This window comes from Zophobas morio, unplaced genomic scaffold (genome assembly GCF_036711695.1).
Source record: "Zophobas morio isolate AGI-343-1 ecotype UQ-CSIRO unplaced genomic scaffold, CSIRO_AGI_Zmor_V1 ptg000029l, whole genome shotgun sequence".
NCBI lineage: Eukaryota > Metazoa > Arthropoda > Insecta > Coleoptera > Tenebrionidae > Zophobas > Zophobas morio.
This window is the reverse complement of record NW_026972134.1, coordinates 6,660,744-6,683,480: the sequence shown is the minus strand read 5'-3', so window position 1 is coordinate 6,683,480 and position 22,737 is coordinate 6,660,744. Positions and strand designations below refer to the sequence as shown.

Below are 22,737 nucleotides of genomic sequence, written 5' to 3'. Positions count from 1 at the left end.
CGTAATAAAATGTACAGTTTTTACACTTTTGTCGTAAAACGAATCGATCGTTTCCTATAAAACTTTCATGCTATCGGAAGTCGACCCCAGTGGGTAACCAAATATGATTCGTAGAATTTCTGAATATTTGATGTTGTGGTATACCGAACTTTCAGTTTGAGAGAAGCTAATACATAGCAAAATGTGGCGTAATATGAACTGCATGTTTTATGTTATTATCACATGATTTATGACTTTAAAATGTAGAACGTAACAAAGTGACTGCATTGATTTTTCCTATGAAGTTAGCAAAATGACGCCTAATGGAGAACCACAATTCGCAAATCAATAAAGAGTCTTGGACACTAGTAGACACATTGAAATAAATAAATAAATACTTACGTCTATAATGTACTTTGTTTTAAATTTCGCTGTTCGCGTTTTTCAGCTATTGGCCTTTTGCATAACATATTGTATATTCAAAAATAGCTTTGTGACACCAAATTTTTCCTCGTACTAAAAAAAAATATAAAGACATTTGATACAATAACTGACTTTTTTAGAAGATTATTTTTGTTAGTAGTAGTCGTAGTATTAATTTATTATTTGCCTTACAGGCTTAGTAAGATTCCCAGTAGGGGTACAAATTAACATAATCTACATAATACAGATAAATCAATAAAAATTAATTAAATAAAATAAATATTCGAGTTTTATATAATAATTGTTCTATTCTTTCTACTTGCCCACTCGCTATCATTCTTTTCTCCTTTATAATCTCTCTGTGTGCGTACTTTGGTACTTCATTCTTTACTATTTTTCTATACTCTGCTTTATATCTAGACTCCGATATTCCCGATCTGCGTTCTTGCTTATCTATATTACACCTCTTACATCTCAATTCTTCTTTCATACTCCTTCTCATTGCTCTCATTCTCTCTATTTTTTCACGTGCATATCTCTTTCCTTCATAATACTTGTCTCTTTTGTTCCAAACATGCTTCCCCCCTTCTTTCTTATTTTTTCCCAACATTCTTACAATAAGTCTTTTGCAATCACCTCTCTCACTAAACTTCTCTTCTGATCCAACCGCCTTTTTACCCGCTTCCATTTTCTCCATTTTTGTTTCTTCTCTCACTATATACCCCGGCATATACTTTTCCAATCCCAATGTCCATTTCAAGTATTTTTATTGCACTCTCTCTATTTCTTCACATTCCCTCCATCCCCAAATCTCAGCCCCGAACATGAATACACTTTTGATCAAACTATCAAACATCATCATTCTTCTCTTATAATCATGTCTAAATTTTCTCTCTCCTATTTTCCATAGAATTCCTATCACTTTGTTCGCTTTTCGGATCATTTCTTGATTATGCGTTCTATCTGAGTTATTTCTCTTTAATGTATATCCTAAGTACTGAAAGTTTTTCACCTGTTCAATCTTCTTCCCTTTCCATGCCCACTCTTCCTTCTCCTTTCTTACTTTCTTCGCAAAGACCACCATTTTTGTTTTTTCTACATTCACTTCCAATTTATTTTTTTGTACATACTTCTCGAATTTTTGCGTATATCTTGTACGCCGTATTGAGCAAGGTGATCCCTCGGTAGTTCTTCACACCACTTTTTTGACCCTTTTTAAATAATGGGATTATTATACCTTGTCTCTACTGTCGAGGAAAGCCTTTTCCCTTCCAAACTCCATCTTCTTTTTCCGTAGCTTATGCAATTAGGTTGCTCAGTTCTGCTATCATAGCTTCTATATTTTCTGTCACTTCGAATTTCTTTTTTTCTAGTCTACTTCTGTATCTTTGAACTCCCCCTTCATCCCATATTCTTTTTTCTATTTCTTTTCTTTCGTTTCTTCTCTCTTGTTTTTCGTATACTTGCTCTTTTCCTTTGATTTTTATCTCTAGTGTCATGTGGTGTGATTCTACCCTTTACCCCACTTTGAAACTCTTTATTTCTTCCCACGCCTCTTCATTGACAATCCCATAGTCTATAATTGATTCTTCCCTAGCCCCTCCGTACTTCCATTTCCTTCTTCATCTCTTTCCTTGTTTCCATTCAAAATTTCCCATTCCATTTCTGCTACTGTCTCCTACAATATTTTCCCTTCTTTGTTATTTGCTTTGTCTTTTAATCCTCTTTTCTCTCCCTTTTGTCTATTTTTGTTAACGTGTTAAAAACGTAATCATTATTATTTGTTAAATTTCGGCGATTTAGACTGAAATACTAGAAAATAATTGCTATCACAATCACATATCGCACTCCGATGATCCACGTGATGCAGTAAGAATTTCAATAAAATATTATTATCGTACCCGAGTCCAAAAGAAGAAGAGTATTGGGTTACGTAATTACTAATTTTTTGAAATTTTGTATTTTCGTTGGTGAGATTAGGGATTGTGAAGCCAAAAATCCATGAAAATCAATAAACAGACCCTATATAAATTGCGTTAAAGGTTACTGCGGATGAACTTCCCTTGCCCCTGAAGTACAATAAAACCTATCCACCTTTTTCGAGAAATTGCAAAATTCCCACTTAACCACATAAAACAAGAATGTGTCGATAATTCTTTAATCTTAAAATCCACACACATAAGCCGATAATTAACTGAAAACATAAGCATAATAGCCAAGACTGAAGGTACTAAAAAATCACACTGTTCCAGTGAAAACGCGAAACAAAACCACAGAATCCGCCGGTCCTTATTCATCATTTACGAATTCTTCAAAACACATATCTCAGATTTTTGACACTTGCTGTATATGATAATTTTAAATATCGCTGATAGTGATACCACTGACGTGAATGTTAATTTTGACCTCAAACATGCCAGTGTGTTTTTATTTATTTATTGATAATAGTGAATTTGTGTTATTTATCAGGTGACGTTGTGGGTTTAACCATCCACACCAAAATTCAATTAGGCAACCAAAAAGCACGTACGCACAGTGCCAAGCCACTTATCGAAGATGAAGGTTACCATAGGTGTGCTGGCTGCTGTTTATATTTTTGTTAACGTACATCTCTCAGGTGAGTAATTTATAAAAATATTAGACTTACATCTAAAATTAGTTTTACGCTAGCGCGTAACATATTTTTCTTTCGTACAAATAACATCACAGCACCTTATGCAATTTTAACAACTACTAATTTTAATAACTACTTATATTTTTAGTTAATGCATGCCCACATCTGACTTGTGAAAAAAACGAGGTAGGGAAAGCTAATGGATATGATTGTCAGACCTGTTGCTTTCAAACTGTTAGTTGTAAAGAAACTAAAGAATGTAAATGTTACTGTGACAATAATGCAGGTTTTGTAAGAAGAGATGATACAAAGGAATGCATACCCAAAAGTGAATGTCCTGTAATGCACTGTCCGAGGTTTCCATAAATATTTGATGTTGTATTTAATTTGTTTTGATTTTACATAAATTGTGCACGTTTTGTCAAGATGGAATTTATTCGAATTAACCTTGAGAGTGTTCATGGCATAAGCATTGTAGTCCAGATTTTTTCACCATAATCATAATAAATAGTAAATACCATATGACATAGGTTACGTGATTATGTATTTAAAGTAGAGTCCTCCACATAGTGAATCTTGACTTTCTATTTCCAAAAGTACTTATTGAAATTCCCCAAAAAACTGCTCAGCTGGTAACATTTTACAACGCTTGCCTGCTTTTAAGTTACTTGTTCGAAAGTGTCAAAGTTTCTGCGAGTCGGACGTGGTTGACCATTGTGTGTGTTCATGAACCTGATTCATACCATCCTTGTCCCTTTCAGGCAAGCAATCGGAAAAGAGGTCAGTGCTGTAAATTATCATTACCATATTCTTAAATGGTTTAGTGGTAGTTTCCAATAAACAGAAAGTCAAAGTCCACAATTTGGCGGACTCTACTTTAACTATCTTCGAAGAGCGAGACCACAATAAAAATTGTTTGATGTTATTAACGGTTTACTTGGTTGCAACTTCTCAGTTTTTCATATTGGAATGCACGAGAAATTGCTTTTGTTCAAATTTTATTATACAATAGATACTTATTATATTTTCCACTAATACTTGATACCAGGATGTCACCTCATAGTGTACTATAATATGCTTCACAATGAACACATTCACCGTATGTATTTGAGATTTTATTCGTAACTACACAAGTATTAATGTGTTTTTAGCGGGGACGTGTCCTGAGATAACGTGTGGTCCAAATGAAGTGCTAAAATCCAGCGGTTATGACTGCCAAACCTGTTGTTTGCAGACTGTGTCCTGTGTAGAAGACACAAAATGCAGATGTTATTGTGACAACAATGCAGGCTTTGTTAGGAGAAAAGATACCAGAGAATGTGTACCTAGAAGCGAATGCTACAAGGAGAAATGTCCCGAAATACATTAAAGGTTTACTTATTATTGGTCTCTATACATTTTAATAAAGCAAATTTCATTACTTGTGTTTTGTCTTCATATTTTCGTTACTGTTTATTTATTTTTGCAGATTTTGTTTGTTTTCTGTTTTAAGTGTTAACAGTTGCACTACAACGCAATTTAGTCAGAATTTAAACGTTTAAGGACCTACCTTATGAACAAAATAAATAAAATATCTAATTAGTATGATGTCTATAATTCATTTGTTCTGTGGTCACTCCACTGGTTTCTCCTCGGTGCATATTTGAAGAAGCAAAAAATGTTTTGAATATTCATCTTCTTTTAATGTGTGTAATTTTGTTGTGTTTTATATCAAGAGAACACAAATGATATAAAAGGAAAATCGAAAATCATTTACATATTTAGTACCCCGAGCTTTGGTCACGATGACCATGAGAGTATTGGGAGGCATGAATAAATTCCGAAACTGACGAAATCATATCAAATATTGACAGTTAATATTAACAGACTATCTAATCGACAAATCAGAATTAATTTCTCTAGAGAGCAATCCATACCACATTGTTAGTGTGGTATAAATCTGCCGAGAATATCTTAACTGTAGAATCCTAATAGGATTACAACATTATTGTATAAATTAATAATTCCGCCTCAATTGTTCCTGGCACTTCTAAGTTACAAGAAGAAAATTCCCCTGCATATTCAATAATTGTTTCAGACCATAACAATTCTACCCTATAAATTATCGATACATCTCCACCGCTGACCTATATTTTACTTCATTCCCCTACCACTCGTAACACGCTTCCTTGTTACATGGGTTGGCGGTTACGTGATTTATGGCTAACACACTGGAAGAATCGTCCAACCGCTGCGTGAATGTTTAATTCAAAAATGCACTTTACACGCTTTCGTAGGGTTTTTTTGTAAATTATTCTCAAGGCTGTTGTAATTCAATATATTAATCAAGGCAAAAATTATTACGACCATATCCCATATTTTCTCTGTTTAGCTTACTGTTAAGTATTTGTTTATAAAGGGCGATAAATGTAAGGCGCCCGAGAAACGCTGAGTACTTCAGTTTATATTTTATATATGCGTATTTGTGATCTTAAAAGTTAGTTCGTAATAAGCTTTTAAAACGAACGGATCGCATTTTTAATACACGCACTCTAAGGACAATTGTGTTTTAATTAACCCATTTCCTAGAAAGGCTTACATTGTTGTTACAAAAATGTCATTTTTTACGGGTGAAAACAACAAAGATAAACAAACTTAAAAATAAACACGGTCTGACGTCAAAAAATTGTTTCATTCACTGATAACAACGAACCTCACACGACACGTACTTTATATTAATTGATTTCATTTTTTAAGTGCATTTAGTACAATAAAGTTCTTGTCGTGAGAGTAAAAATAAAAACGTTTACCAGAAAATGAAGGTTCTTATTGTTGTGACATTTGCCTTTTTCTGCACGCTAGGTAGGCATGAAAAAGCACAATAAATTAGAACATTTACACTTAATTAAAACTCCATCACACAAACTAAATTAAATCGTTTGAACAAATTTACTGTGAATTTCAGCTAGTTCCTGTCCTAGTATAAAATGCGGAGAAAACGAGGTGTTAAAGGAGAAGGGCATTGACTGTCGCACATGCTCTAATTATTTAGTGGTAAAGTGTGCAGTGATAAATGAATGCAGATGTTATTGTGAAGATAACTCCGTAAGAAGAGATGACAATAAAAAATGTGTACCTATAGAAGATTGTCCGCACTAGCCTCAGGCTTATGTATAAAAATAACAATTTTAAATGTTAATAGAAAAACTTCTAACTTTTGTTTTTTTTTTTTTTTTAATTTTAAATAAGCATCATATTTTATTTACGATTTTGTGGAACTGTATTTTGGAAATAATTATGTAACGTCCATTCCATACATTTTAATTATTGTTGACGCCACTGCGCAGCCTTGAATTAAATGAAACCCAACGTTAGTAAAAACATTTCATAGTACCAATCACCGCAGAAGATGAAGCTTACGTTCGTACTACTTAGCGTTTTCTCGTATTTACTTTTGTTTCATTTATCGTCAGCAGGTATTTACTGAATATTAATTTATTTTTTCTTTTAATGGTAGCACTTACAGAAGACCCTCAATGTGGGAAGAATGAAGTAATAAAAGACCAAGGATTTGACTGTCAAACTTGTAAGAACTATCAGTACGTCAGGTGTAAAGGAATTAACAAACGCCAATGCTTTTGCAAGGATGGTTATGTCAGGCATGACGATACTAATGTGTGTACAAACATCCCGGATTGTCCGAAGTAGTGTCAAAACCTAACAGATACTCTATGATCTATAGGTATATATATTTTAAGTAGTAAATGATGGTTATCAAGCACCTTATTTTTTTTATTATTATTATTTTAAGGCATGTTTCTCGTAGTGAAAATTGTAATTGTCATTAATGTTTTGTTATTGGAACGTGTTGAAGTGCGAATTTAAATTACGCTGAATAAACAAAAAAAATCAAAGTGACTAATATTTGTTTATATTCCACCAAAGACAGACAATAACAAAAGTATGTTAATGATTTTGAGCCGATGATTAAAAAATGAATAAAAAGTACTAGCCGGGGAATTTTATTTTCATTAATAAATTTTAAAATTCTCGGTTATAATCTATCACTGGTCCTGCTCTGCACTTGTGCTAGTAATACACAAGCATAGGAACATTTCTAAAATACGAGTAACATCTGTTTAAATACGAATATTGAAGTTGTAGCAATTATTGAAACTTCGGTAGACAGTGACATAATGTATAGTGAACTCTTTCCTAATGACTTTGTAGTTTATAAGAAGAAACTTTCAAATTTTGGATGTTTCCCGTGGTGGCGGAGTTTTGATTGGTGTTCATGACACAATTCAATCTATTGGTTTGGATTTTTCAAATGTTAACAATATTGTTCCAAATATTATTTTAATTCTGCAAAATTAACCGCTAATGCTAATAACTCCCATCGTCAAAGTATCATCCTTAAGAATTTTCAAGCATTTAATAATCAACTCAATTCTATACAAAATACTCACCAAAGAAACCTAGTTATTAGTCTTTTATAATCTTAATTGCCTCGTTGAACCTGCTGAATTTCCTCTTGTCGATAAAATTGATGCTCACCACCCACCCCTTTTAATAAAAGCTAACCTTAACGATCAAACCCCTAAGCTCTTTTCTCTTAATAATGTCATTGAACAATACAACTTCAAAAAAGCTAATTATCCCCTGCTATATGAAAAACTAACGTCCTGTGATTGGAACATTTTCGACTCTTGCTCTAATGTTGATCAGGTTTGTTCGTTGTTCTACAAAGAGTTATTTCAAATATTTGATTTAGCGGTACCAAAAATTAAATATAATTGCATCCGTCGTCATAAATAATAAAAATGATTTAATAAATTAGTAATATATAAAAAATACAGATCTAAATATTTCTTATCGGTCTAATTGTAAATATCTTATAAAGAATTCTTATAAAAAATAGATTGCTGAGCTCGAGACCAAGATTACATATGAACCACAAAAGTTTTGGTCCTTTAGTCAAAATAAAAAAATGGTACCACAATTCCGGGTTTGTTGCGTTACAATAACAGGGAATGATCTTCTCCTCGTATGATAGTCAATGCTTTCGCTGATTTTATTTCAAGAGTGTTTACTCTGAATCTGATCCCACCAGCTGCCCATCAATGAATATTGAATTAGTTTCCCAGCTTTTTGTTTCTTATTGTGATTCCTTTTCAGACAACGATATTCTTTTAGCTTTAAAATCATCTAAAAATTCTTTTACGGCGGGCTCTGATGGTCTTCCTAGTTTTTTACTTTTGGATTGTGCAAATATTTTAGTGACTCCACTTTCAAAAATATGCAACTCCACTTTAAAACAGTGTTCAGTACCGAATATTTAGAAAACGTCTAATATCTGTCCGGTATTTAATTAAATCAGGAGATGTGAACTATATAGAGAATTACAGACCTATTAGTCTGTTATGCAACTTTGCTAAAATATTCGAATCATTATTGTACAAACGAATTTATTCTACTGCAAAACTATTCATTATCCTTATCAACATAGATTTTTCGAAAAAAGATTTACTGTAACTATTCTCTCAGTTTTTTCACAATTCGTTTCTGATTCTATTGATAATAGTGGTCAAGTGGATACAATGTATACGTAATTTTGTAAAATATTTGATAAAATTGACCATTACATCACATTTTTCCAATCATATCTTATGAACAAACAGCAAGTTGTTACATGTCGTACTCGTAATTTTCGTTCTAAATCCCATCTTTCCCACTTCTAGTATCCCACAGGGGTCCAATTTAGGACCCTTATTGTTTATAATGACATTGTTAATGAAATTACGTGTAAAAAATTGATTTTTGGTGACGATCTTAAAATGCCTATTAAAGTTCATATTGCAAGAAACTGTCATATTCTTCAATACAATCTTAATCGTCTACTCGATTGAGGTAAAAAAATTATCATCATTTAACAAGGATAAATGCTTTTTTGTATCTTAAAAAATATATCCTTACTACTTTTTCTGACAACATCGAAGGATTCGTTTTACAACGGAAAAATAAGATCAGAGATTTGTGGATCATATATACTAATGATATTATTGCTAAAGCATATAAAATGTATGGATTTGTTTAAAGAAATTGTAAGGATTTTTATATTAAAATTCTCTCTAATTTGTATTATGCACTTATTAGATATAAGTTGGAATATGGTTTAATTATTTGGTATCCAATATATCAAGTGCATGTTAACAACTTAGAACCTGCCCAACATAAATTTTTGAAATTTCTATGGTTCTGTGTCGATGGTATATACCCTGAGAGGGATTATGATCATGCAGCACAAATTTTTGACTAATTTAGTAAACAATACAATTGATTGTTACTATTTAGTTCCTCGCATTCATTCTCGTCAAGACCTAACGTTTTATAATATATAGTATAGGACTAACGTATTATGTAGTTCGCTTATTTTTTTTTTTTTTTTATTAATTACGTCCCCCAACAGGCACTGAGGCCCAATTACAGGAGAACGGGACATACGCGTTACACCCAGAGCCATGGCGGGAATCGAACCCACGACCCAAGGTGTAGCGGGCAAGCATGATGCTAACTAGCCCACCCCGGGTCCTTATGATTGTGATGTGCAAATGTGCAATGAATTTAATGTATCTAAGTTTTGCGATATTCATTTCCATTTTTTGAACTCTATTGTCAACATCATCTGCAGACGCCACCTTAACAACATTTAACTAGAAGATATTTAGTTAGTTGAAATTGTATTATTTGCTTTTTAATTCTTTTTTTATAGACATTTCTTCTTTTTTAGTTTGACTATTTTTAATGTATATTCCTTTTGTTTTTTTATAGATTTAATAATAATAATAATAATAATAGGACTTTATTAAATAATAATAGGCGAAGTCTAGCCATAGGCTATTCCACTTAACCTTAGATTTACAAGAAAATAAAACTAACCAAACAGTTTGTACAGAAAAACGGATTAAATATCTAGACAGGAGTCAGCTAGGTAATGATCAAATTAAACAATTTAAACTAATTAAATCTAAATTAAATTAAATTAAAATTAAATTAAATTAAATTAAATAATCCATAATTAGAAACTAAATTTATACAAATAATAATAATAATAATAATAACAAAAAGTTAACAACAAGCAAGAGAACCACAATAATAAACTTAAACCTAAGTATTAATCAAGCATTTTTTAATTTTTTTCCTAAAACAATTGATGGAAGAACTTGAATTAAACTCTAATAAAAATTTATTGTAAACTTTGATAATATTGTACGTGAAAGATCTCTGAAAGATAGATGTATAATGCTTTGGCATTGACAGTTCTTTAAGATTCCTTAATGGGAGACTTGAGTTTAACATACTTTTTCTTGTATGAAATTTACAACGCAAGTACGGCGGAGAGTTAGAGGAAAATAACTTGAAAGCAAAGATAGATAGGTGATACTGAAACAATTTGTCAATTTTCATCCAACCAAGCTCACAGATTTTCTGAGACACATGATCAAATTTCCTCAAACCAAAAATGAAACGACAACAATTTTTTGTAATTGGGTTTGTAACCTGTTTATAGATAAACCATTTATTTATTTATTTATTTATTTATAACATTGGTAACACCTGTTGCCAAAGTTCTTATATCTTTTGACTACTGCGCTGTTTTCTAATTCAAAATTGCATCGCTTGATTTCTTACAAGAGCATATATATCTAATTACACCTATGAATATTACAATGTGTTCAAATTGTTCTATACAGGGTGTCCCAGAATTCGCGCCATTCCCCTGAATGACATGTTCCCTGTCCCGAACTGAGCCGTAATTCGCAAAAACAATTGTCCAGGCTTTAACCGTGTGAGAACTGGAAGACGATTAAGTTGACCAATAGAGAGGCTGCTTTTATATTCGAACGTTTCTATGTTTAAAGTTACCTATGCCAAGAACAAAAAATCGGGTAATACTAAAGTTGAATGAATTTTTTTCGAATCCCCCTCCGTCAACAAAAGGAAACAGAAGTGTGGTTATAAATTTAATCATTTTGACAATTGCTTGTCATAAACTGTCACGAAGTTGATCACTGACCTGAAGAGACGCTTCTGCGCCAAAGATGACTGGTTAATGTACACAAAGACGTCAAGGTTTAGTTTAAGGCAAGTAGCATGGGACAGAAGTTATTTTTGCTGCCATTCTAGTTAAATTGTGTTTAACTGGGCTGGACATGCCATAAGAGAAGCTGTTTCATTTCATCGTAGGCAAATAATACATTTATTACTATTCTACATAGTGTAGATACCGAAGAGCAGGTATTAGAAGTCATTTTCTTAGAGCCTCGTGAATAATGTGTTGTTCTTTTAAATGAAAATTAGTACATTTACAGAATTCACTATGCATCGTGTCCCTGATATTAAGTTTATCGTTATTTCTAAAAAAGAGTACCACATGTCCATTCAAAGAACGTTATTAAGAGTACTAAAACATAAATATCGCTTTTGATTAATCGGTGCTTATAATTTTCAATAAACAGTAGGTATCAATTTTTACTGAACAGCTTTGTTGTTGATACCTAATCTAAGCAACGAAAAAGAGACGAGACTCCACTTCTCTGGTGTATTGAGATCAGAGGTATCTGCTGTGTGTCAATCATGTGGGGGAGATACTGAAAACGGAGACTTATTCAAGAATAATATTGATGTTGCACATGCTGATTTAAAACAGTTTCTTTAAAGTTGCGAGTACTTTCCTAGAGAGTGAAAAGATACGAATAAAAATTATAACAAAAATCGTTTAGTTGCATTTTTTTTTAAGAACAATACAAACTATAAACAAATCAGTACCAATACCACTAAGTCACTGATGTCTTATTCAATTGGCACTTCTGGGCAAACGAAAATCCACATTTAGCTAACGTGAGAGCATATCAAGAGCAATACTATTAATCTATGGGCCGGAATCGTTGTACTGTAACGTTATTAAACAATGTGCTCAAAATGATCACCATTAACTTCAATGCAAGTTCTAGCTCGTCGCATTATGTTGTTCCAGTTCTTCTAACGTATCTAGGGGTTCTCTATATACGTAATTTTTAATTTAATTAAAAAAAAAGTCCAAAGGAGAAAGGTCTGGAGATCTAGGAGGCCAAATGTTAGTACTGCCACGCCCAATCCACCTATGAGGATAGACTCTTTTCAATGTTCGCCGTGCAAGTATCGAATTATGTGGAAGAGCGCCGTTGTGCTGAAACCACATATTCCGCCGTACATTCAAAGGAACGTCTTCCAACAACGCCGGAAGCTCTAGTCGTAGAAAATTAGCATATGCCTCCCCATTAAGGTGATCAGGTAACACAAACGGCCCCACCTAAAAAACAGGAACGGAGTTTAGTGATAATTTTATCAGATGCATTAAAATTTTTACCACAGTAGTACCAATGATTCCAGCCCATAGATTAATAGTAAATCGCTCCTGATACGCTCTCACCCTAGTGAGATGTGGATTTTCGTGTGCCCAGAAGTGCCAATTGTGTGCATTAAACATTCCTTCTCGGGAAAATGAACATTCGTCGGTGAAAAGAATGCGCCGTGAAAAATCAGGATTTAGTTCATTTTGTCGCAAAAACCATTGAGCAAAATGTACTCGTCGCGGGTAGTCGGTTGGTCGCAGATGCTGCACTCTCGTGTAATGGTAAGGATGCAGTATTCTCTCTTGAAGGGTACGATGAGTGGTCGATCTTGAGCATCCACTCATTTGCGCTACATAGAGGACACTTCTCCTAGGATCCGCTTCCATGTTTTCTAACACTTGCTCTTCAGCACCCACACGTACATTCCGTGGAGCCCCAGCCTTTCCGACTAGGTTGAAAAGATCCATCTTCTCTTGCTCGATGTAACAATCGGTGAAACACTTGTTGGTCTGGGTGCCGACGATTATTCACGGGGCTCTAAGAAAATGACTTCTAATACCTGCTCTTCGGTAGCTACTCTATGTAGAATAGTAATAAATGTATTATTTGCCTACGATGAAATGAAACAGCTTCTCATATGACATGTACAGCCCAGTTAAACACAATTTAACTAGAATGGCAGCAGAAATAACTTCTGTCCCATGCTACTTGCCTTAAAGTAAACGTTGATGTCTTTGTGTACATTAATCAGTCATCTTTGGCGCAGAAGCGTCTCTTCAGGTCAGTGATGAACTTCGTGACAGTTTATGACAAACAATTGTCAAAATGATTAAATTTATAACCACACTTCTGTTTCCTTTTGTTGACGGAGGGGGATTCGGAAAAAAATCATTCAACTTTAGTATTACCCGATTTTTTGTTCTTGGCATAGGTAACTTTGAACATAGAAACGTTCGGATATAAAAACAGCCTCTCTATTGGTCAACTTAATCGCCTTCCAGTTCTCACACGGTTAAAGCCTGGACAATTCTTTTTGCGAATTACGGCACAGTTCGGGACAGGGAACATGTCATTCACGGGAATGGCGCGAATTCTGGGACACCCTGTATAGTGAAGTTTTAATATAATGTAGATAAAATAGAAATCTCTTTCAGACGACAAAATGTTAATAAACCCCAAAATTCTTGTCATATTCGTCGTTTATATACTTTTAAAAGTTGAAAACGAAGTATTACGGAGTTTGTAAAAGTTGCGTATCACTATTATTTTAAATTTAAGTTGGCAGATCAAAATAAAATTGGATTCCCCATACTGTGTGCAACATGTATGTCGAAGGACTGAGATATCTACTGGTACGAAAAAAAAGAAACGTCTTTTTGGAATCCCCATGTTCGGACTTGAACCTAAACGTTATTTCAAAGACTATTACTATTAGTTATGTGAAGTGTCGGGGTTTAACGGAAGAAACAAAAAGAGTCCAGCTTGGCACGACCTATTCCATATGGACCAGGGATCCCAGTATCACCCGGTTGCTCTGAAAAGCATTGTAACCAAGCGAATTTTCGGGGGACGGAAAACCACCGTAAGCACCGTCTTGGGTTTTTACCTGTCGGCGTACCGGTTTTCGAATCGCCGCCCCCGAGTGAGAAACCGTACCACAGTCACCGTTTTTTTTTCTGTCGTCACCGTCACAAGTCGAAAGCGTCGTCCACGCCTCGTGTACCGCCACTACTCTCCCCTCCCGGGTGGCCGTACCGTCCTCGCGCGATTTCCATGTTTCAAAGTCGCCGCCCTCAGGTCCAGGAGGAGTCCGTCTTGAAGGAAATCGCCGTTCAGGAGGGAACACCCACGCCGGACGTGTTATTATTTTTCTTATTATGTTTTGCCCTGTAGTTATTTAAGACTTAGCCCTAAGATTTATTATTTTAGTCCTGTAGCTGGTGGCTGGAAATAAAGCCGATTATTATTTAAAATATTTCCAGCCGATTTATTTTATTATCTTGTTTTCACGGGCGCTCACCACCTGCGATCCGTGTCTCCGGCTTGAGAGCAACCCCGGCGCTCCCTCCTCTAGAGAGAGAGCTGGCGACCGAGCGACCGCCGCTCCTGACTGAAGGCGCCACACCCGGCGGCGTGAAGGTCGCCGCATAAGCCTAGGTCGGCCAGACGTGTTTTTTATATCAGCGGTACTAGTCGGCCGATATAAGTTGGCACCCAGGTACGCCGCCACCACACCAAACAATTTCACACAATCTTCTGAAAACTTAGGTACAGAAGACGATCCAAATGATCCACAGATTTGATTTGAAGAGAACACTATTCCATAAAAAAAACAGAAATGAAAAGATGCAATTCGAGATTTAAATTATTTAACTAAAGAGAAAAGTGAATCGTTAGGGTCATGTTTAAAAAGAAAAATTGGTACCGGTAAAAACATTTTGCTGGGACAGGCAGCTGGAACGACAAACGCAACATTTTTTTTAGAAAAGAAGACAATTTTGTGCTCTGTAGGATGTCTTATATAGGTGAAACACCGTACGAACCAAATCAATGACGTTCACTGACAGAGTTCTAAAAGAAGCTTAAAAGCTATGTTAGTTCACAATGGAAATAAATATGGTAAATACTGAATCGCCAAAGGAAAATTTTATTGCAATAAAATTTCAAACGGCAAAGTTCAGTCAAAATTACAAAAATTTAACCAGCAGCATTTGATATTAAAATGGGAATTATGGAACAATATGCAGAAGCCCTGGATAAAACAAGTTCTTGTTTTCAGTATCTTAAAAAATCCTACATTGTGACAAGCCAAAATAAATAGGGAATTTCTGATAGCTCTCAAATTCGAAGACTTGCGTGTAAGATGTAACTGGCACATTTTTTTGGAATTCGTAAAGACATTAATTATGAAAACATTGTCGAGAACATGGTTGACAAATTTCACATTCTGGGCTGCAACATGAGTGTTCAACACCATTTTCTAATTCAACAAACTTATGGGAAGTTAGCCAGGAGCAAGGAAAACGGTTCCATCTGTACGTAAAAAATCTGGAAAGAAAATATCAAGAGAAGTAGGTTGAGAATATTTGCTTAGGTTCTATTTTTTAATTTGAAAAACGATACAAAATGATAAGAAGAGGATGCATAAAGTAGTCAAATTTTCTTTGTTGTAAACATTTAATACTATGTTGGTTATATTTCGCTGAAGCACACTATTTAATTAATTTAAGGTTTACTTAATTTATCCCTCCTATCAAAAGATAAAAAACCTGACGTGAAAGAGTGAAACACCTTCTATATAGGGTTGTTTACTAATGATAATGAGCTAGAATAATTTAAAACGTAATCCAAACTATGTTGCAAAGGTTTCGTTGATGCTTTTGTAAAATACATACAAGTGTTGAATATAGTGCTCTCATTGTCAGTTTGATTAACAATAGGAAACTCAAATTTGTGGTTTTCAGAAAAAAAATTCCATTATTTATAACTCAGTACTCAGTTACTACAGCAAATGTTATGTTTAAAATGCCGTCCTTTGATTCTTAGTCAGGAGTCAGTTCCAGAAAGACCGTTTTACGCATCCAAGCATTTCCGGTGTAATGGATTCAATAGTTTCTCTTATTTTGTTTTCCAAATGATCCACACTCCTCGGAGGCCAAGGGTTAGCAGAACCTCTATCGATCCATTTGTTAGGAAAGACAACATTAAGGCCATTCTGCACCGCTATGGCATAATGCGAAAGTGCACCGTTCTGTTGAAACCATAAATTTTGTCTGATTTACAAATGACATTTTCAAGAAGTCCGGGTAAAATATTTCTGAGGAAATTTAGACGTCAGCTTCTATCTAAATTCTGCCGCAAGAAATAATAATAATCTTATTTCTCGATACAGTTATACAGAATTATGTTTCGACTGCTTTAAGCCTTGTAGACACACTGTCCTGGAGACTGTAAGTCGTGGGAACCACGGGAAATTTTGATTTTGACATTTTTTTTGCTATATTTCGACCGTTTATGACAATGTATAAGGATAAACACGCAAAAAATACTCAAATTCCTGAAACAAGTTATACAGCGGAAAAGAAGTTTCACTATTTATGTTCAGGCAGCTATTTTTTATGTAGGTGATCAAAATCAAAGACACATTCGATTCAGTTTTTTTCACTATGTTTTTTCCAATTTCAAATGCCTTCTGGAGTGTGGATTAACTGTCACAGTTCAGATGCAACAACGAATATTGAGAATTTACGAATAAACGAGCGAAAAGGAAAAAAGAATCTTTAAAGGAACTGAAAATGCTGGAAGCTACAAAATAATACCTGAGAGAAATCGAAGTAGAAGACTGACAAATAGATGCAATGAATTGGAAGAAATGAAAGCAGATTCTGAAAAGATTACTAAAACCTCTGAGGTAATATATATAAGAACATTTTTACGCTAACCAGGAAACTAACAAAAAAATTGAGATCAAGTTACATTAGTTTTTAAAAAGTTGGATTTTTTAACATTTTGAATAACTCCATAATACGAAAAACAATTTTACATTAGAAGCTAGGCATGTAGAAATTGTAGAATCGTAAATTTCGTGAAAATTTTAAAATTTTTATTTCTGAGACTCAATATTTCGGATCCCTGCTTCAAGCTTTTCCAGAAATGACGCAGACGTAATCCTTTCAGCTTGTTTTCGTCCAACGCAAGGATGCTTTTATTTATTTTATATTTCCATTGAATCGTAAATATTTTACGGCATTCCACGCCATAAACCTAAAAGTACAGATAAAAATAATAAAATAACCGAAAGAAAATTTACGACGAGTCTAACCTTGACTAAAAATCCAAGCTCTAAACCGAACCCCCTCGATTCGGCCCCAATTATCTCGACAATCGCGGTGATTAAATCCAGTCAAGTTTCCTAGGAATTTTCGCAGCAACCAAGTCGTATTTACAATTCAGCTCGAATGACCCTGGCCGTAAATCGCGTATTCGTATAATTAACGTCGCTTGTTATTAACAGAGCTTTGCAGTAGTCGGTTTCCAACAGGATTAGGGCCCTATGGGCGCCAAAGGGCCGGCCTGTTTGCGATCTGCGCGATTAACGCACAAGGAAAATGGGATCAGTGACGTCACCATGTTAAGTGTATTGTATTAACCGGGATGTCAACAAATCCTGTGTAATTTATTCCAAGCACTTAATTACTTTAGTGGTGTTATGATATTGGCTTGAAATGCGCGCCGTAATTTCGAGGAGGAAATTGGAATTATCCCATCCGCACAATTTCCAATTATGGATGTTGTGCTCGATACAAATGCGTTAGCGATTTTTATCGACGAACTCGGACTGCACAGTTTGCTCGTTTTGTTGAAAAGTTTTAAATTGCTTCGGTGAAAAATGTGGAAAAAGTTCACGGTTATCGACACGAAATCGCGGATTTTTGCATGTTGTTCGTATTTAATTGGAGGGTAGTTGGGTTTCATGCACTCTAAACTGAGGTAATGGCGGGCTAGATAATGGCTAATTTAATATCTTTCGTGTTAAGTGATACTCGGCACGTGATTGCAGTTGGAGTTGATAAGAGCCCGTGCTAGATTAAATTGGCGTGTAGAGAGTAATTAGTGTAGGTCAGGGCGACATTTGGTGATAACCTATATTTAGCACTTTGTTGATCAAATGCGTTTAAAATAGATAAATTCTAAGCACTTCGCGTTAGAAAATACATGCTTTTGTTTCAGTTATCGTCGTTAAGTAACGAGCTATAAAAAACCCTCTAGTTAGTCGACTTTTTCTTTTACACGGACGAAGGTCGGAGAGGACCACCAAATATGCGTAGATTCATATCATCTGTCACATCTGTCGTTTGAATTTTAGTGTTTCCTCCAGTTGTTGTGTCTCTTCATTTTCGTTATTGTTTTTCGATTAGTTGATCAAAAAAAAAAACAGTTCTTTTGTAAACTAAAGTAGTATCGTATTTATTTTGACATTCAATCTTATTTTTTTATATTATTAAAAGTGATGGTCTGTAGTAGGTATCAACCAAATCAAATTTTAATGTACAGCGTGCTTATAAAAAAAATCTAAAACTTTACAATCTTCAAATATCGAAATTTCAGTTTTCACAAGTAGAACACCTGTAATTTATTATTGTATCTTACTCTATTTTTTGTCCTCATTCTTCTAATATGTCGAGGTGTCTCTCAAAAATATAAAAGATTACAATAACTGTCAACTTTAAACATAAAAAACTGGTCGAAAGTTGTTACGACAGAACTTGCCTCGCTCCTGAAGTACAATGAAACATATCCAGCATTTTCTAGTTGAGTTTTTCCTTACACAAATTGGTGATGACATTATCAACATTTTTATAAAGACACATATATCATCTTGGATTGGTGCAGTGTAATACTAAAAATAACAGTATTGTATTAACACAATTTTCTGGGAAAACGGTTCCTGATTTAATCAATAACATAAATTAAGTCATTCATTAATTTTTTTGAGCTACCTGTTTCACCAAATCTAAAAAATATGAATGCAATGATAAATTACAAGAACAGTCTGATCATATTTTGCACATTTTAGAAGGGATTTATTCGGCAAAATTTTGAGATGACGCCATCAATTTTTTGGGTTTGAAACATTTTACTTAAAAAGTTACCATGCTTTCAATAACTTCAAAACGTCTACAAGATTTCAAAGTATTCAGTTGTTCAATTCTTGATTTAATCAAGAAAATAAATTTAATTTTTTACTTTATCAAATAAACGGGAAAACCCTTTTACAAAATTGTACATGTCTATATAATAATACACTGGAAAAACTTAAAGACATTTCAACAAAGATACTTAACACCAATTTAGAAAACAAACAAAAGTAAAGTAATTATCACTTAACTATACTATACCTGCATATGAAGATAACAATAGTTAAATAGTGATTATAATTAAATAAATAAACAATAAATTATAATTAAATAAAATCATACAAAATAAAGAAATAAATCATTCTTCTAGCATCAAGATAATAATATGGTAGTCAGTCTGCGCGAAAATCTGTACTTGTTATTATCAAATAAATTTAGATTATAAGTATCGAAGAAGTTGAAATTCTAAACGTTTGGGTCTACTAAAAATGTCACTTTTAATAGCAATGATGAATTATCAATATCACGATTGACAAGACCATTAAGGAAACAAATATCTGAAAATTTACGATAACATTTCAGAGATTGCATATTAAATTGATTTCTTATCCAGGTATAATCTCCTCTACCACGAGGACGATTGAATTTGAATTCAAGGAATCTTAAAAAAAATTCTGCACCGTTTCCAATAGCTCAATGTCAATTTTAAAATATGGGTACCATGCAGATGAACAGTATGTGAGCTGAGAGCGCATCAAGGAAGTAAACAGAATTTTAAGTGTCCCAACATAAAAACTTTTTTTTGTCTCCAAATTAGACCTAACATCCTGTTAGCTTTATTGTATATGCGGTTATAATGACGTTTAAAAGTCAGTTTTGAATCGAAAAAAAACACAAATCCTTGATTTCACTAACAGGAACTAACACTAACAAATGACAATTATAATTAATTTTCCATGAGCTATTAAGAAAAGAAATGGCATAGCTTTTATCAATATTTAAAGGTAACGGATTTTTCTAACTCAAATAAAATATTCAAATCATATTGCAACTCCAACTCATCCACTAAGGATCTAATAATTTTAAACAATAGTCATCTGCAAACGATTCTGAAAAACGAAAACGAGAAATTAAATCGTTAATAAACAATAGGAATAAAATAGGTCCGCAATGCGACCCTTGAGGGACACCAGATGATACAGAATAAGGAGACGAGAAGTACTAACCAATTCATACTTGTTATGATCTGTCAACTAAAAATGAAACCAACCAATTGACTGTGCCAGAAGCAAGTCCCATGTTATTTAATTTATATATTAAGATTCTATGGTTCACTTTGTCAAATGCCTTCGAAAAATCCGTTTATAATGCGCCTACTTGTATTTTTTGAGTAAAGGCTTCTTTAAGGTAGCAGGAACATTCTAGTAAATTCGTTAAAGTAGATCTGCTTTTAATAATAGGTATACATGTTGTTTGTTTAAAATAATGTTAGAAGAGACCCACTAAACAATACAATGTAAAATTTTTGGTATCGAAAATTGAATGCCCACTCCCTCTACAATTCTCAATCTTCTGCCGGTCACAGGATTTGAAAATTGGTGTGACAAAACTACTTTTCCAAAAAGAGGGAAAGCTCCTTCTTCTAAAGATGTTTCGAATAATAAGAATAAAGGTTGGGTAATCGTAAAAAATTACACTGTTTCAACACATTATTTGGGACACCATCTGGACCAAAAGAACTCGAAGGTTTCAGATGAGTAGAGAGCGGATTTTATGAAATTTGCATATCCGTTATTTTTTGCATATAAGTCTTGATATTTAATATGTGAACGAATCATGCTAATTAAAAATGAATGCAGCTATAAAAAAATTGCATATTTGCATATATTTGCCTTCCGCTGCATATTTCACGTAACGGGTGCATATTTTGCATTTTTATCAATTTTTGTGCTACTTTGAAAAAAAAATGCCATTCGATCGGCATTTTTCTAGAAAAACGAAATTTCATTAATCATATTGCAAATATTGTCCTGAGCTTCAAATAACTGGGAAAGGTTTGGGTTTTATGGTAGTTTGGAGGAACCACTGGGTGTTAAGCCATCCTTCCAGGTAAATTCGGGTCCTAATTACTTTTGGAAATACCGTTCATTTCAATATTTTTGTTCGTTACTTAAGTGTATTAATGGTATGTTTTATCGTGGTCGAAGGGACGTTATCCTATTATTTTTCATCGTGAGTTTGCATTTAAGTATTTAAACCGATAGAGATGTGTGTCACTATGTAGATAACTCAAATTAATTTATGAATTAAACCTTTTCCTGAACTTATTCTTCAAGAAGGAACTGTGTTTTGTTGTGCCTGCTCTAATCCGATAAGTATTTTTACATCTGTGGACGCAGTACGCAGTTTTTCTATTTACAAATACATACTGTAGAATCACCGGAAAAATTTTTGTTAGAATATTTCGAAAAATATTTAAAAATAAATTGTTACCAAAATAGTAATTAAATAGTCGATTACTACTATTTTTTAATTCGTTCTGTTTACCTATATTTATTTTTGAGTATAAGAATATTATCTTAAAAAATGTCATTTATTTGTCAGTGAGATCTAATTAAACACTTTGCAATGTGATTTATGTATTTTTTGTAATAAAAGGTAAGGTGTTTTTGCAATTTGTAAATAAATTTAGTTCAGTTATTACTCTTTTTTTATTTTTGGAGCATATGCAACTGCATATCTCTGCATATATTAAGAAAGTTATTGCATATTTGCATAAATTTGATGCATGTCATATGATCATATTTCCCAAAATTTTGCTGCATATTTTCCGCTCTCTACATATGAGAAATACATTCAAAGATATCAGATACACTAACTTTTAAACATGGAATCATTAACCATTACTGAATCATCTACGCTATCATAAAAAAGAGGGTTATTGTCATCAGCCACAAAAACTGACTACAATAAACTGGAAAATAACTTACAGATTTCAGGACCACCTTGAGCAATATCTTGTTTAAAAGTCATTTCACTCGGAATTCCACCGACTTTTCTTTTATCGTTAATGTATTTCCAGAAATATTTCGGATTATCTGATAAACTATTATTAACATTATTAATGTAAGAAGTATATAGTCTATTACTGACATCTTTGCACTGAGATCTTAAGTCCTCAAAATTACCTGACTTTTTAAGACGATAATGATAAACTTTTTTCTTTCTGTACAATTCTATTACACTATTGAGGGTATGACGAACAATTATGTTTAACAGTTTTTTTGGAAATTAATTCCTCCATTTCTATATAGAGCAAATTATAAAATGTTGAAACTTTTTCATTCAAATCAAAATCAGACAACGCAATATCCCAATCAATCGACGCAAGATAATTATTCAACATATAAATAATAATTACCATTATGAAAATCAAATACTTAACAGTTTCTGATATAGGAAAACAAGTAACGAACCATGAATGTGGAATGTGATGAAAATTTTCCCCAAAAATCTGATCAACGGGAGTTGCAACTTGCAAATTAAACATATTAGTACAAACAAGATCCTGAAAAATATTTCTGTTGTTAGGAATATTATTGACTTGTTTCATATTTAAAAAAAATAAGTAGGTATCATTAATAATAATTTGATACTAATCGTAACGATAACTCATTGATACGAATTTTACCTTATTATGATTCGAAGA

The 22,737-nt window shown here is 33.4% G+C and overlaps 2 protein-coding genes across 8 annotated transcripts in view; both read right to left on the bottom strand.

The window, feature by feature from the left end:
- Window positions 1-22,737, bottom strand: part of LOC135137645 (neuroglobin-like) — a 316,194-nt gene that overhangs the window by 139,259 nt on the left and 154,198 nt on the right. The gene's annotated exons all lie outside the window — the stretch shown is intronic.
- On the bottom strand, window positions 11,759-12,857 carry LOC135137639 (uncharacterized). Its single transcript, XM_064067348.1, has 2 exons — window positions 12,405-12,857; window positions 11,759-12,347 (listed from the first exon to the last, which is right to left on the bottom strand). The coding sequence occupies exons 1-2, from the start codon at window positions 12,855-12,857 to the stop codon at window positions 12,078-12,080; spliced, it is 723 nt and encodes a 240-aa protein (XP_063923418.1). The 3' UTR covers window positions 11,759-12,077.

Excerpts from the sequence above, each read along its gene's own strand:
- LOC135137639 (XM_064067348.1), bottom strand. The coding sequence starts at position 12,857 with ATGGATCTTTTCAACCTAGTCGGAAAGGCTGGGGCTCCACGGAATGTA. Across the intron at positions 12,348-12,404 it reads GAATCATTGGTACTACTGTG|GTGGGGCCGTTTGTGTTACC; the intron begins GTAAAAATTTTA and ends CCTGTTTTTTAG.